Genomic DNA, 17200 nt, shown 5'->3' with positions numbered 1-17200 from the left:
TACAGTGCAATCGACCTTGTTCACAAAACTGATCAAAAAATTTCTTAGTGTAACAAATTATTCTGAATATGAACACATAATAGCATATCAGTATTGCTCCTATTTTATGTATGCTTCTAAGGCTTACTTATAGGTTGATAAATGCACATTTAGCTAAGTAATTTAGTATAGTCATGGGAAAAATCACAAGAAAATGCACTTTACAAAAAAAAATTAGTATATCCACAAAAATCAAATTTTCTAGGCTTTCACTCTGAATTAATCAAGCTATAAAGTCTATGAAGCTCTGGGAGCAGTTAAAGATCTCATGATACTATATGTGGTAGCTGCTACAAATATATATAAACACATATTTAATGTACATTCGTCTGTGTATATGTGTGTATAAATGCTTCTATATACATATATTTGTCTATATGTGTATATATATACATATGGCAGCTGGATATTTTTTCTTGTTTTGGAGGACTTATTATGGAGGACTTGTTTTGGAGGACTTATTATACGTCTCCAGCTCTCTGGTAATGCTCCTGTTTCTAATTACTTCAATTCAGATTAATCATGCCAAAACTGCAATTATATTGCATAAAAATGTTTTTTTTAATCTAATATATAGTGGCAGTTGTAATAAAAAATTCCTTGTGCTCAGACACAGGGAACTGGATATTGATGGGCGCTGTGCACAGAAGTTGCAATTATAGCATGGATTTATCACAGTTTCAGACAAAAACATCTAAAACACAGTAAGTACTTATAATAAAGCATAAGAATACTTATAATTTCTCAGTCTCATTGTTCTAGGCTTATGTGGTATGCATCACAGGATTCTAGTTTATTTTCTGGTAAAATTTATACTTTTTTTTGCTGTTATTATGCTTTTCCTTGGGGAAAAAGGCAACAGGGAGTCATCACTGGCTGCTTTGTTTTAATTCTTGCTTCACAGACGTATTGAAAAAATAAATAAAGCTGCCAAGCTGTGAAGACATAGTAGTAATAGAGAACATATAAATACATAGATGGATACACTTTTATTATAATACTCTTGTAATGATCTCACATAAAATGTGTATGTTTGCTTAAATTAAATCTGCATTTACCCTCTTGACATCTGTCTCTTTGCACCTAGGAATGATACAGCCTTAAGAGCATGGATTTCCATGGGGTTGGGTTCATCCTTTACACTCTAGCAGAAGCCAATGACACTAATATTTTTTCACATTAGCACAAGAGATTGTGCTAGTTCTGTGCAAGTCCCAGGTTCCCACATGGAAACACAGAATTGCAGAGGGCCTTGGATTGGAAAGGTCCTTAGACATCCTCTAGTTCTCCTCGTGTTTTGGCCAGGGACAAATTCCACATAGACCAGGTTGCTCAGAGCCCCATCCAATCTGGCCTTGAACACCTCCAGTGAGGGAACAACCACAGCTTCTCAGGATCACATAACAAAAACCTGCTGTAAGCAAATTTTTGAGACTTACGAGGGTTCTTCAGATACGGCTGTTCCTTCCTCCAGCTCTTGAGCCTGCTTATACCATGGCAACTTTGCTTCCACAGGAAGTTTCTCTATGGAGCAAACACGAGCATGTGAAAATAGCAAGCATGTGGTAACACTGCTTTGTATGCCACCCTCCTGTGCTCACCAAGCATGCATGTGATGTATGAGTGCCTTCACACACGTGGGGGCCAAGCAGAAAGAGGACAAAGAGAAATGAGAACATAAGGGAGAGAAACAAATTCTTTAGTCACCTGGACTATATAGTTTACAAGGTTATATGGCCAGATATTTCCCTGTTGCAGGTAGAAGGGCTATAGTATCCTAAAGCCAGACAGGCAAACTAAAATTGTCACCTTTCAGACTATAAAACAGGACTACAAAAGTAGGAAAGTATTTTTTTGGAGGGAAGTTTGCAAGTGTAACATGCCTCCTGCCTGTATATACTTTAAAATTTCAGAATTTCAGAAGACACACTGAGCTTGGTTTTGGCAGATTACAAAAATAAAGAAAATCCTGCTTTGATGACTGATACAACAGGAAATCCATAATTAAATGGCCGAGCTATGCTTTTCAACTCTGTTTATCAGTTCATCAGCTATGTGGATTTAAAAAAATGAACTTAATACTTTTTCCGTCACTCCTGATGGAAAACAGTGGAGCTGCTTTTCTCCCTCTCCAGGATGTGTGCACAGGGTAATGAGCTGCTCTGCTCTGGGGAGTGCAGGGCCATGCTGCTTTGCAAGCCAAACTCCACTTTAATGCAGTGTCAGAGCAGAGTAGTTGAGCTGAAGGCAGCAGAGCTGATTTAGCTCTACAGTATAAAACAAGAGAAAATTTGGCACTAAAAGTTGAGAAGGAACTGCACTTCAACAGAGCATTCTGGGCTAGGACCAGGGGAAAACAAAACAGAGGACAGAGAGGAGGACCAGTGCCAAACCTATTTGCCACTCACAAATCACCTAAACTGTTTGAGTTTGTATAAGGATGGACTTGTACTCACCAACAGGAGCAGGTTATTGTCAATTAGAATAGTCATGAATTTTCTGTGGCTCTATTGTGCAGAGCAATGAACATTTCATATATGCACATGAAATTTTCCATCTCAGTTTTATCACAGAGGAAAAATTACCTACAATTTGACTGCACAGCTATTGTAACTTTAGTCATGCAAATTTTCTTGGAGCAAGTTATTAACTGAGGAAAAGAGGGACAATAATAGAATTAGTATTCCTCTGTCTTACAAACAGCTTGCCAAGCTCTTCATCCAACATATTAATGATGAATGCCATTGCAGTTCTTGCTTTAATCTATATTTTACTAATCATCCAGAATATGTAGGAAATATTTCTATTTATGTGTTCTAAGTTTATTTTATGGGTTTTGGAAAGTCATATCTTACTTATGTGATTATTTTGCTTAGATGCAAGTGCTTGTAAAAAAGCAAAAGTCTTATCTAAAATAGCCTGTTTTGTGACTTTTTAAATAACCTTCCATTTTTTACAGGTGTAGTTAATTCATATCTACACTGTAAAATTTGTTAGATGATTAGAAATGTTGATGTTGTACAGTATGCTTTACAGAAAAATGAACAAAAATAACATAAGCTAAGGAGAAAATTTTACCTTTGGAGATTAAAGTAAAAATCTTTGTTTTAAAACACTTCCAGTAAAAACACTTCTATTGCACAGAAAGCTTTATTAGATTAATATACATTCTCTATAAAACTGAAAATCATTACTTAATCTAGTGATATCATATTTTTTCCCATTATTGGTGCAACATAAAGTGCCTTAGGGCTTGAATAAACTAAAGTGAAATAATTATATGAAAAATTTGCCTTCTATTTCTTTTTTGCAGAGTTTTAAGAGAAAAGAGACTTCCACATTTTTTGCCTTGCTGCTTCTGTCAGCTAGGAGTACTGCTTTCTGCTTTGTGTTAATCTAGGTGTAAAAAAAAAATAGTCTAGGACTAAAATATTCAATAGGTGAGAAGTTTGTTACCCCTTCTGCCCTAAATTTCTAATTCTAGTTGTGTGAAATAAAAAGGGCAAATTTCTAGCCTAAAAAAATAATAATTTGGTTTGGATGGCACCTATATCTAGTCCAACACTCATCTGAAACCACTGTTCAGCCTTCAGATATACAGATATTCAAATATTACACCTTGCATTAAGAAGGGAAAACTGTGAGAGTGTTGAAGAGCAAAAATGAGGAGGGAAACTAAACCAAATTACCCCAAGTTTTGCACAGGATTTTTCATTCCATGTGAAAAAATGGAAGTAACTCCCTACATTCAGAAATTAAGCATGTATGTGCTTTATTTCTGCAAATTTCTGTGCTTAACTGTGCAAAGGGCAGTACAAGATCTTATGCAGGGTAAAGATGTCATACTCTTGCAAGGGTGGGTTTCCAGAAAGGAGTAATTTACTTTGTTCCCTGACAAGTCTCATTTGAGGACATTTCACGACAGGTAGAGGTAAGCAAGGCTTTCCTAGCTGGCCTTGCACTCTTCTAAGCAGAAGTCAGTTTTGGATGGTTTGCAACAGAAGATCTCTTTTGTGCCTTGCTGCATTTAGCTCAGATGTAAACAGTGAAAATACAGCCAAATTTATATTTCTATTGCTTAGTCTGCTGGACCACAAATTAACTATGAAAAGGCCAAACCTTGTAAGACAGAAGAGGTCAGCACTCACTCCAAGCTGCTGGCAGGCAGACAGGAACAGACAGGTGTAAAATAATAATTTAGGTGCAGGTGGAAATAGTGATGCAAGCAGAAATGGATGAACATGAAAGAGCTCTGAAACATTTATGAAAAACATTCTGTCTCATTACCTTTAGGCTTGTAGCAAGGAGTGGGTACAACACATTCTTCTTTTATGTGTGGCTTTGTTTTAGTACTACAGCCTCCTGTATGCATCCCCCTGTGGTCAATGCAAAGGACCACTCGGTATCTGAGTCCTTGTCCACAGGTCACGGTGCACTGGATTGAAAAAAAAACATGAAAAGAGAAAATGAAAAGAAGAAAATAAAGTCACACATAACAATGATAAATATGACAGGAATATGCAACATAAGAGAGACAAACATGATGCAGAAACACACAAACTTGAGAATAAAATATTCATAATATTTGGTAATTATGGATAAAGTATAAAATTGATAGAAATTTTGTCTTTTTGCTCTGAACATTTACTTGATTTGGACATTTTGCCATTGGACTTCTCTTACAGTGTTGCTTTTGCAATGTTGCCTACATGGCTTGTAGCATCTGTCCAATATTGGATATGCTCAGTGACACGCTGTCAGTTTCATTTGGAGCCACTCTGCTTTGCTTGGACAAAGTACTAGGACTTATGCTTCAACAGGGATTACACTCAGCTATTCTGGATAAAAGAACCAAACAGAATGGGAAACTATTGGGCTTTCTTCCCTCAGACACTTTCTTAAGGTTTTTTTTTTGTTTGTTTGTTTTTTTTGGGGGGGTTGTGGTTTTTTTGTTTTGTTTTGTTTTTTTGGTTGTCTTAAATTTATTTTTGCTCTGGTTCATCAGCTTTTACCCCCTGCACAGATTGTTTCAAAATTGGTTACTCAGGAGATGATTAAAACTACCAATCAGTTGGAAGCACTATGGATGTTATCAATATTGCTTTGCTCTTGACAACAGCTTTCATCTGGAAATCAGCAAACACTTTGCAGTCAGTCAAGAACACCTCATCTGCAGGTAACCTAGTCTAGTTTCTAAAGCACAATTTACTTGTTGAGAAACTGTGCTGATGAGAAATTATATTCAAGCCAAGTCTTTACGTACAAAGATAAAATATTTAACTACTTTTGTAGAAGGACATTTCCAAGACATTTACTTCCATACAGAAGAAAAGGCAAGCCAGGAACAGACAAATACAGGTATCAAAGAGCACAGTCATATACAGATTCATGTGCTTCTTGAAATTTCTCAGCAATTTTGAGTTTCAATTTATGACTGAAATATGTAATACAGAAATAATATTGCATGCTTATCAGACACTTATATTCCTAATCTATTATTAGTAGAAGGTCACAAATCAATGTCACAGAGCTAACAAAACTCAAAAAACTCACTAAACTATGATTTAAGATACTTTCCTCAGTGTGTTAAACATAAAACCAGCAAATTGAAATTGATTACCGGAGACCATTCTTGAGCAAGCCACTTGGGACAGTCAAATATATTGCAAGGCTGGACAACAGGCATCTTTGGAGTATACATGCATTTCCACTCTTCCACGGGGCTGATGTGCCCCTGAATGTCTTCTTCCACACAGGAGACACTGCGGCTCTGAATGCCCCCTCCACAGGATGAGGAACAGGCAGTCCAGGGTGTGCTTTCCCATCTGGGAAAATGAGGAGGCATCAGGAAACATTACCCTTCTTGTTCCTACCCCCAAAATGCATAAACTCTTCAAAGTTTGTTTGGTTATGGTTTGTTTTGGGTTCTGTTTTGCTTTGTTTTGTTTTGCTTTGTGCTGTTTTTGTTTGGTTTCGATTGGTTTGGCTTGGCTTGGCTTGGTTTGGTTTTTTACCTGGGTAACATCAGTAAAAATTAATCATGTGTCTATTTTCACAAGTGCCCACAGCAGCAAAGAATGCTCATGGCTGGTGTCTTTAAACCACAGTTAATAGTATGAAATATTCTCTCTCCCACTAACCCAATTACTGCTGCCACTGAAAATCTAAATACTTTTAACTTAGTTGGTTTTTTTCCTTTTTTAATTCATGGGATTATAATATTTTCATAATTTTTCATATTCTGAGGAATCTTTGTCACAAATCACAGGAAACTCAGTGTGCTGTGAGGCTGATGGCCCTTTTGTAGAACAAAAAGGGAAAGAGCAGTGTTTTTTCCAAGGAAGCAACTCAGTAGAGGTAAAAAAAAGAAAGATGAGTGGAAATTGTGAAAAAGAAAATGTGACTATATTAGCAAGATACATGTTCTCTGATGGATAAATCAGGTGTACTTTGTTTCTTTACAGTTAAGGCAGTGACAGGAGCTGAGAACCCATCTTTTTCTCTACAAGTGCCATTGAGAATGTAATGAAAAATCCTAAGAACAATATATACATGTTCTGAAAAGCTAGGTATACTTATGAGAATAATCCTTTTTTTTAAGTGATGAATATGCTATAAGCTGTGTATAACTTTATACATATACATGTTTGTCCACACAAAATAGTCTGGTATTGCCTCTCTTATATTCAAGCCTTTGTCACAGACTGGATGTGGGACCATTTCCTTGATGCAGTGTGGCTATTCCTGTGGATAACTGTGCATGACTGAAGTACAGAAGTGTGTGTGTTCTGCCTACCTGGAAACATTTAATGGAATAATATTTTACCCCATAAGGCAAATGTCTTTTTCATAATGACATAACAAATACTGTTTGAAACAACAATTTTGGTCAAAAGATTTCAGTTTTTGACCTCAAAGAATAGTTTTTGTGAAAAACACCCCACCTGTAGTACACCCCATAAGAAGTAAAAGAAGTGAAAGAAGTGAAAGGTGAGAACTTTTATTGTCTCACTTAAAACAAAGGAATTATTTTTGTTAAGTAACAAATACAGGATCCCCAAGATTGTTGAGCAGTATAAAAAATGCTTATCTTTCTTAATGATTTTCTGTCATATCCGCCCACAATCTATTCATCAGCTCCAGCATACCTAGCAATACCCTCACCTGGCTACCTTACCTGGTTCAGTAGCACCATAAAACTCAATGTGAAATGGCGTAAATTAAAAGTTGTTTATGAGTAGTAAAACCACTGATTAATTCTGTGACTTACCACTAGTAGTGGTGGAACAATTTTTACACCATGCACAGCCACCATTATGTGCTGATCATGAGCCACATATTTTATAAAGATGTAATTTTAGGAATACTTCTACTTAAAGGTGTTTCCAGTGGCTCTGCTGAATGAGCATACAGCTGAGGTTTCTTACTACCACAAACAAGAGGCCCCAGACTGAAATTCATGAACTGCAAAATTTGCTTGGCTCTAAGTTTGATGGCTCAGCCTATCTAAGCCATCTTTTCCTAGCCTTAAAAAGTGATGGCACCAGGAAGTTTCCTGAAGTCTTTGGGACAAGTTTCCAGGTGTCTTAGGCAACTGTAGAAATTTCAAGTAGCTTAAATATTGCAGATAGTTTCAATCTCAATTGGGGGTTGGTCCATGTTTTGGCTGGAGACTGTGGAGTGTGAAGGCACTGAATTTGTACACTGACACTGAAACCTCTGTGCAAAAAGCCTCAATATAACTGGATGGAGGTTGTTTCCTCACATGGATGAGACTGTCAAGTTGTTATTTTTGTGATTTAATAGTGCATGACACAGTAAATTGATGAAGAAGAAAACACAGCACAATACTTTTGAATGTCCAGGCAGTATTTCAAAACCTAGAGGTAATTAACCTTCAGGTATCAACATTTTTTATTATCAACAATCTTATTCACTGCTTTAAAAATAACTACTCATCTGATTATTTCCATGAGAATCTTGAGTCTTACATTAAATACATTTTAATTGTGAGATAATTAATGACAAAAATCAGGTGTTGATCCTATTCCTGCCCTGATCACCTAGGTTTGTAGGATCAGAAGACAACACTAATGTTATCACAAATTATAGGCATGCAAGAAACAGCAAAATGGGGGTGAGAGAGAGAAAATCTTGTGGTTTGTAACAAAGCCATAGATTATATTTCTGCTCAGAGAGGAGTAAAGGCCAAGAATAGGAAAGTTGTGAGAGAAAAGGGAAAATGGGGTTGAGGAAGGAGAGAAAGAAAGGGACTAAACACTTAATAAATCTACATTTCTCCTTCAGATAGGCTATAATTTAAGTTCTGCATTGACAGAATTTATTACAACAGGTTAGCTCTTGAAAATCTCTACATTAATCTGTAGGAGTCCAGAGAAGCAGGATCTGTTAATTTAGCCTGAGAGTAAAGCATAAGTACAGAGAAGAATAAAAGAAAAAGAAAATGGATTTGTTAAGCCTAGCATCTGGTTGACTGTTTTACATACCGAGGAAGGGGATGGTAGAGGTCATAGGGCATGATCTGCTTGTATCCATCACTGTTAGGAACAATAATGCCAACCCTCTGAGTAGAAGGTACACATAATAAAATAAACACTAGATGATTACATAATACATAATATTGCATTACATTACACAACTTTTTGTATTACAGTATTATAAATCAACAGAACAAGATATTTTACCTATGATATTATCCAATTAAAAAAAAATACACTCCCATCCTACTTTTTCTGAGTAATTCAAAGAATAAATCACTAGTTACTATTTTTTTTCCAATAAATATATTATTGTTTGACAAATAAGCAATCTATTGCTAAAAGACCCAAATATTATTTTAACTTACATTTTTATTATCGAGCATCAAAAAGAATGTTTCTATACTTGATATATTCTTGGAGCTTAGATCCAAAGTCACTGAGGACAATAGGGGAACTTTTATCTGCTGCAGACCTCTAAATAAAATCCTTTTTATAACTATTATATGGTTGTTTCTGCCCATCAAATAAAACCTCTGTTTTTACACGGTACCAGATTAGAAATCTGGGTAATTACAGCACAAGAATTTGTATCTGCAATTCTTGTTTCTTCACCTTAAATGAGTCCAGACCTGCATCTCTTTTTTTTTTTCTTTTTTTTCTTTTTTCCCTGAAAGAAAAAGTAGCCTGAGAAAAGATTAATATGTCAGGTTGAATTTTTTTGTTTGTCAGAACTGGTTGGATTGCTTTGCTGTACTGTTATTGGTGTGGTATCATAATGTAACATCTGAAACCTATAGAAGGCAATAACATACATCAAAATTAGGACTTATCTGAAATATTTTCTTGCCAGTTATGTGTTAAATGGATGCCACTTTTCTCATTGACAACTACAAAGTTTCACTGAGTTGCTGGTCTGAAATATTGTATTTTGTCTGCACTGTTATAATTTTAACTCAGAGTAACTTTAACCATGTTGTCTCCTAGTTATCAGACAATCTATTAAAATAAAACAGATGATCTTGGAGGACCTAATTTATCACCTTCATCAAAGCCACCTGGTATTTGGATGGAGCAAGTGGACAGAAATATCAAGAAGTGAATACTAATTGCATTAAAATAAAATGTGTGCCTCCATCCAAGTTACAGAGAGATGAAACTGAATGTCAAGGAAAAAAGATTTCCTTCCAAGGTTTTTGGAAGCATTTTACAGATGAGAGGTGCTAGGTATGCTGCTTTGGATTTCTGCAAGGGGGAAGGAGCAAAGGACGGGGAAGGGAGAAAGTGTTCTCCATCCTCAACACAGTTCAATGAAAAATGCTGTAAGGATTTAAAGGCATCTTGTCAGGCCAGGCCTAAAGGGGTCTATTCTCCTTTTAGTCAACAGGGGTTTTAGATGCATAACTTGTCCAAAATAGAAGAATGGATACCATTGTGTTTCCACAGAAAGGAGTCAGTGCCAGGTCAGTGTGCTGGAATTTTCCAGCTAAAGCATGGGAAGCAGCTGGAGCCCTGGACGTGTGTGAGAGGGACTAGACAGTTCCCTCTAAGATTAGCAGTCACAGGAACTCTCTGGATGAGTGTGCATATTTGCATTTTCGAAGAGCTGCCTGTCCTCACAAAAATCTAAAAATCTAGGAGAGGCTGTTCTGGCATTGGGAAACTTTGGAAAAGACAAATGGGTCATTTAGAGTATGGTCAATGAACAAGTCTTTTCAGACTCAGCTTGATGGGTAGACATCTGTAAAATGTGGAGAAATTGTATACTAGTAGTTTAAGAAAATGGAAGAGAGCTTTTGGTGAGGGTTTTTTTTGCTCCTGCCTTTGGGAATTTGCTTTTTTCCTGACACTCCTGATACTGCTGTTCCACTCTGAAGCTCTCTGTTTGCACTTTCCATCTCATCAGCTTGCTGAGAAGTTGTTGGGGAAAAAAAACTAACATAGTGAGTTAAAAAATAAAACAGTTACACTATAAAAGCATCTACCACCTAAGAAAGAAGCAGATTTAAAAAAAAAAATTCTCATTCACTGCAGTGAAAAGCATTTTCTTTCTAATAAACATGATTGCCTATGCATAATCCAGTTAGAATGCATTGCTTCCAAGATTGTTCAGATAGAAACAACTCTACCATATTCAAAGACTGTTATGAATATTAAGTAATATTTACAGAGCACTAGGTTAGTATTGTAATTGGAAAGGTTTGACCCTCAAATGATTTTGCATGCAAAAATTACATTTCTGTAAACAGTATCGAGCTCCACAGATTTACTGATGCTGTCTTTGTCCATATGTGAGGGGCTGCCAAAGGCTCTCATTCTGCAACTACAAGAAAATTAATCACAGCCATAAAGTCATAGCAAGGAAAAAGACCCTCACAATGGTTTAATTTATGACTTTAAAAAAGAATTGTCTTAAAAATAAAACAGAAGAGCAGATGGTCATCATATCATTAATGTCATCTGCACCTTTCTAGCTAGTCTTGTGTGAGGTGTTTTGTATGTGCTCCATAAAAATCCCCTAAGACTAAGTTAACACTTAAAAAAAAAATTAAGAGGTTACTTTGGTGTATTCTTTTGATGGGAAAAATTTGTTTAAATTCCCATGAATCTAAGAGTCCATCATACTCCAATAAACAACACGGAGGAGATCTACTTTATGGGGTTTATTTACTGCACATTACCCAGACAATGCAAAGGGGATGGTTTGCTAAAGGCACAGAGGAAATAATAATTCCTTCACTGAAATATGTGCGAGTAGCTAACAGGACTCATTCAAAAAACATCAAGAGATTTGGCAGGAGCAGGAGCACAAAGCAAACTACTTTGTAGAGCTGTTCTGTCTCATATGCCTGCAATCTACTGTGCATTTCTGACCAACAAGTCCTATCATATATTCTGCATGTTGCTTTTTTTAACTCCTGAGGGCTGGCAGTCTCAACACAGTTGCTCTTCCAAGGCATGTGTATGGTTGGAATGGGAGCTGCACATGCCAGAGGTGAGTGCTGCAATCAGATTTGCCATCTCTGCAAACATTCAGCCTTCCCCTGGGATGAGTTTCTACAGCTGCATTCCTTGGAAAACATTTTTGGTCAACTCCTCCCCAGTTGCTCCTTTCCCCCCTTAACCTGATTTAGTACAGATCACAAGCTTTAAGCTCAAGTGCCTTTCTCCTCTACCTCCCTGATGACTCCCTGATGACTCCACATTTCTGACGAGGCCAGCCCTTCCCAGCTCTCTCTCCTGCATGTTGATGAGTCTCAGGTTAGAATCTGTTGAACCAAGCAGGGGCATGAGTGCTAGAACTGAGAGAGGAGCCAGCAGAAAGAAAGGCCATCTGCTCCCAAGGAGCCTCAGGGTGGTGTGAGCTGCATGGGGACAACCTGCCCCTCCTGTGCTGATGTCCTGTACCCTTGCTGTGCCACTGCCCAGCCTCTGCAGGATGCTCATGTGCCTCTGGCTCACAGCCTCTGCTGAGGCCTCTGTTTGCCAGGTGTGTCCTACTCAAGCTGCAGGGCTGCCCATGCAATAACCCAAGTGGCTGCACCCATTACATCTCTTTCCTGACCAGACTCACATGCAAAGATTTAAGCCCTCACTGAAATCGGTCATACCTGAGAGTAAATGACCTTCATGGCAGGGTCTGTGCCATCCAAGCAATGGAATGTTAAGGACATTATTAGCAGTGAACAAATAATAATGGAATGGGTTGGCTGTCCTGGAAGACATGCCCACCACCAGAGACTACAGTTTAGCATCCAAGCCATGATTATCACTGGACAGACAACAATCTTGTGCAAAAGATTGCATTTTAACACTTCACATCCTGACACTAAGGTGGTGTGTGATACTGCACTTCAGTGATCTCTGAAGATGCCACACTGTGACATTACCTCTTTGTGCTACAAGAACACTTTCTGTGTTGAGAAACAGTTAATGAGGCCCTCAAACAGACAGTGACTGGTAATGCCTCCCATGTATTATTCTGTGGATCTATTATTACCTGTTCCCTTCAGAGGCTGGGGTAGATGACATTAACATCATGTGTACAGGCAACCTTGGTTTCAGTGCCTACTTTTGCAGGCAGTTAAATGGTAAATCTCAGTTATGCTACCAGTGTGAGTAGGATAATTTCTGGTTTCTGGATGCTATCAATGTGAAACTGAGCTACCATGTACATTAAATGTATACATCTTTTTATATGCTCTTAGTACTTTACAGATTGGCAAAAGCCAACATCTGCTGCTTAAAAATTTAAAAGTGGTATGTCAGTGGAAACTTTAAAAACCTACTTACGAATGAAAAACACTACTGAGAAATCCATCCTTTTGTGTCAGCATCCAAAAAACCTCTTGCTTTGAACAGAATGTCTGTTTGGCATGACATTATCTTCCTTTTAGAAAAAATGTCTTGTTTATGGTGCAGATTTTAAATTCTAAGCAACACAGGGATTGTCATTCCTATAGACTGCTAAAACCCAATCTCTTCACAGTGATCAAAAGAGATGTTTCCAGTCAAAAGCAGAAAAAGTAATTACTTCCAGTAGCATGACTGTATTGCTTCTACATCTCTTTTTTTTTATTCAGTTCAATATTTTATGGTGATTTGGATGAGCAGTGTTTGATACAAAGAGGGAATGAGATGATAAGTAGTTAACAATACTAAATTTTAACAACTGAATATCCAGTGAAAATCTCTGAAAATTACTTGCTTCAGTTTTGGAATACTCCAGGAATTAAACCAGACTAATTTTTCTGGATTGTCAAATTGTCTGATATTTGTATTTGATGCTCATAGCAGTAACATGAAGCATTTTCCCACCTTACAGCTTGTTATTGGAAGCATTCTGGAAGCTCCTTTCTGCCTTTCTTTCCATGTCTCATTAATATGTATTGTTCCCTCAGAGCTGAATTTACTCTGCTATTCACAGACAAGTGACAAGTTGCTTGACAACTGCTTCTTGGCCCACCCGCACTACCTATTCTGACAAAGTTATATTCTAGATTAATTTAGATTACTTTTTCCCTTTCCAAAAATTCAAGGTTTCAACTACTTGTATTGAGAAGAAAAGTGTCTCTTTAGGTATTAGAATTATCTGCTGCTCATCTTTACCCTGCTCTTGAACTTGGGTAACCCAGATCATTACTGCCAAAACATTGCCATTGGCACCAGCTCTTTTTCCATCTATAACTCTACTTTCACATTGCCAAGTATATTATGGACTTCTCACTAAGAATCTCTGAATGGTCGTTACATCCCAGTGGTTTTTGTATGCATTTTACTTGTACTTCAGTGCTCTTATTAAGTTAGCTGAAAATGAGCAACTAAAAACTACAATTTTATTAATATCTAGATTTAATTTTAAATTTATTTTTGGTAATGCCTATCTCTGCCACCACCATACTGATATTTAAATGAGAATTCTAAAAGAAAAACTTTGACAAGCAGGAAGAGGAGTTTGCAATTTTGCTAGAGGACTATAAATAATGTATATCTATGAGTTTTTCAGGTCTCTGGATGATGAAAACCTTGCTGGAATTAGAGATTTTTCCCCCAAACTTTCCACAGGTATAAACAATCTTTCTAGTGGCAGGCTTACAGATAAAACTCTAGACAAACTCCAGGAACTGAAGTGTTAAATATAAACTAGAGGCTTGCTAATATGAAATTTTTAGACAGTTGCTTTATGAATTTAAAATGTTTGCTGAAGTTGCCTTTAGAAATCTTTATATGACATTGAAATTTCCTGGTAAAAACACAAATAGACCTTTTGTGACTCAAAAACTCCAATATTAACATGTCACAGCAATAGACAAAAAATACGGGAGATTAGTAAAAATGCAGAATGGCATGGCTGAGAATGCCACCTAAAAGGTGAAGATGAAATCTAGAAATAATAGTGAAAGTATCCTGGTCAGTGAGTGAATGATGAGTGGGGCAGCAGTTTTTCACATTTGTCAAAATTGCTTTTTGGATTATGAAGCAAATGTATCTTCTACTTATAGCACCTTAGAATTGTCCTAAGCATCTGGCACACACAGTTAAGTCAAATCAGAACAAAGCTTTTTTCTAAGCAGGGAAAAAAAAACATTCCTTTCTAATTAAAATATACCAGAAAGGAGGATAAAGATGAAAGTTAAAAATACCTTCCAGTCTGTGAAGTTTTAATTAAAAATAAATTAATTAAATTTAAATTAAATAGGTGAAATACTAGTGTTGGATTTTGCCACACAGAAGGGGAGTGGACCAGGTTGAACTGACTGCTGTTTACATCAGTAGGTAATATGCATATAGACTTATTTTTGCCAGTCAAAGGCAGACTGCTGTAAAATCATAATGGACTGTAAACAAACAGATTTTCCTTTTTACTTTGTTAGTTATTATTATCTGGATGCAAAACAGGTTTGATAAGAGAGGCTAAACGGAGCATTATTATGTAGGGATTAAAATGCACTCAGTGCCATCGTGTGTCATTTATTCTGTGACACGAATCCCTGGTCTGACTTGGATGAACAGTATATATGGCTGCCTCAACCTGGAAAATGTGTATATGTAAGTTATATGTGTTTGATAAATAACTATCCACATGCCTTCCTATGTTTATTGAGACTAAGCTTTTTTGCTATTCATGATGCCGTCAATACTGCTAATTACTGCCATAGTAAGCACAATAAAATAAACATTTCTATGCACTAAACCTAAATAGGCAACTTACTGTGGGCTCACACAATACTTGTGGTATTCATTTAAACTTTTCTTTCAGCTTACCCTTTGATGAAAATGTTAGTGTTTAGTGTTTAGAACAATCACTCTTGGTTCCTTTATTCAGTGCCACTATGGTCTTCAATGATTATTTTCTGTGGCAGTCCTCACTGGAATTGGGTTTGCCAGGAAAACTTTACTTCTTGGTTTTATACTGATGGAGCGGAGCAGCTCCCACACAGCAAAGACACTGCAGAGCCAAGATGCCCTCCTTGTCCTTGCTTCTGACCCCGTGTTTCTGCTCACTTACCCTCTTCCCAATTGTAAGAAATCATCAGGAATCTAAAAGTTACCATGTATTTCCTCTGCTTTTTTTTTTTTTTCTCTGTGGGTTGTTGATTCTAGAATTCATAACAAATGCACTTTTGGAAATAGTATTTTGAAATTTGGCAGACTGTGAAGATGTTTCCAAAAAGCCAGTTCCTCTGGGATGGCATAGCTGTATTTCTAAATTACTCTCCCTCCTCTCAGGGTCTTTATATCAACAATTTTGCCTTGTTATATCTTATATAAAACAAAATTACTTCCTGACATTTGCCCAGCTGTTATTTTTTTCTCTTTTCTCTCATGTACCATGCAGTCATCTGCATCACCATTTGAGAATATGTTATTTAAAGTCATTGAGGATGTATGGAAAATACCCAATACACAAAATCCAGAGGCAAATTACATCTTGGACCGAGAACAGTAGGTTTAAAAAATAGCATCTTAGAATTAAAAATAAATAAATAAATTTAATAAAATTACTTTCTCGTCAAGACTGTGATAGGTGACTCTAGAAGATAAGTTCCATATTGAATAATGTTTTTCAACAATCTTTTTCCTGAAACATTCATATTTTAGCCTGCTAACTGATCATACATGGCCTCTACTGACATCTGTTTCTAAAAAAAGTGCTACTATGAACAAAGGCATATAAACTGCCATACAGTCCGGGTAAAGGTGTCTTCAATAACAAAGAAATCTGAGTGTTATGTCCAAAAAAGGTCAGTGAACTTCAGTGAAAACCTCCTATAAGAAGTAAAATCTATCTTTGCCTTAAGCGTGATTTTGTCTTCTCTGACAATGCCTAGCTACTCTAAATCCGGTACACCTCGTTTGGGCAGCAACTATCCTCAGTTAGGTGATGCAGAGCCCCACAGGTTTATTAAATATCCCTTTTCTCATTAGGACATCTTTTCTCTCTGATAACCTCCATCATTCTGAAGCAAAACAGCAACTTTTGTGGTGATGCTTACTTGAACTCACTCAAACTTATCAAACTTGGTAAAAAACAAGCCTAGAGGGAAAGGAGCTGGTGGTAAAATGGCTTTAAGGCATCCTTGTAATGCCTGCTAGGTTATGCTTGACCATCTTCTAGCAAAGCCACAAAAGAGGACCAAAAGTTTTAGATTGCACAAATAAATGCTTTCTGCTTATTGAGTGGTTGCAGATGGACTCCCATTGAAGTTCCGAGCAATCAGTACAACAAAGGATTGGTCTTTTTTGTGGTTATCTTCTTTTTCTTAGATATGAAAAAATCTGACTATCTGATCTTACTATTTTTACTATTAATCTTCTGAGGAAGAATGCAGAGCAAGTTCCACCTTAATACGAGGAAGAATGTCTTTACTGTGCAGTGCCAGTGAACTGGCATAGACTGCCCAGAGAGGTTGTGAAGTCTTTCTCACTGGAGATGTTCAAGAATCATCTGAACATGATCCTGTGCCATGTTCTCTGGGATGACCCTGCTTGAGCAGGGAGGCTGGACCAGATGACGCCCTTTGGTTCCCTTCCAACCTTTTACATTATGTGATTCTGTAGGGCAGCAGAGATCAGACTTTCATGCAGGGCCAAAGGACATTGTTAACTAGAACAGAATCACTCATTACATTTTACAAGCTGCCGTAAATGCAAGCAGGCTT

General features: G+C 37.0%; 1 protein-coding gene across 2 annotated transcripts in view; it reads right to left on the bottom strand.

Annotated features, from left to right (window-relative positions):
* LOC110473153 (ADAMTS-like protein 1) overlaps positions 1–17200 on the bottom strand; it is a 309111-nt gene continuing 291911 nt past the window's right edge. For both annotated transcript variants that reach the window (XM_077790007.1, XM_077790008.1), the window contains 4 exons: positions 8547–8597; positions 5660–5864; positions 4327–4474; positions 1–1563 (listed from right to left, as the gene is read on the bottom strand). In XM_077790007.1, the coding sequence (XP_077646133.1) occupies positions 1475–1563; positions 4327–4474; positions 5660–5864; positions 8547–8597 (493 nt within the window). In that variant the 3' untranslated portion in view covers positions 1–1474. The remainder of the gene's footprint in view (positions 1564–4326; positions 4475–5659; positions 5865–8546; positions 8598–17200) is intronic.

This window comes from Lonchura striata, chromosome Z, assembly GCF_046129695.1.
Source record: "Lonchura striata isolate bLonStr1 chromosome Z, bLonStr1.mat, whole genome shotgun sequence".
NCBI lineage: Eukaryota > Metazoa > Chordata > Aves > Passeriformes > Estrildidae > Lonchura > Lonchura striata.
Note: the sequence above shows the minus strand (reverse complement) of the source record. Positions and strands in the feature narration are given on the sequence as shown.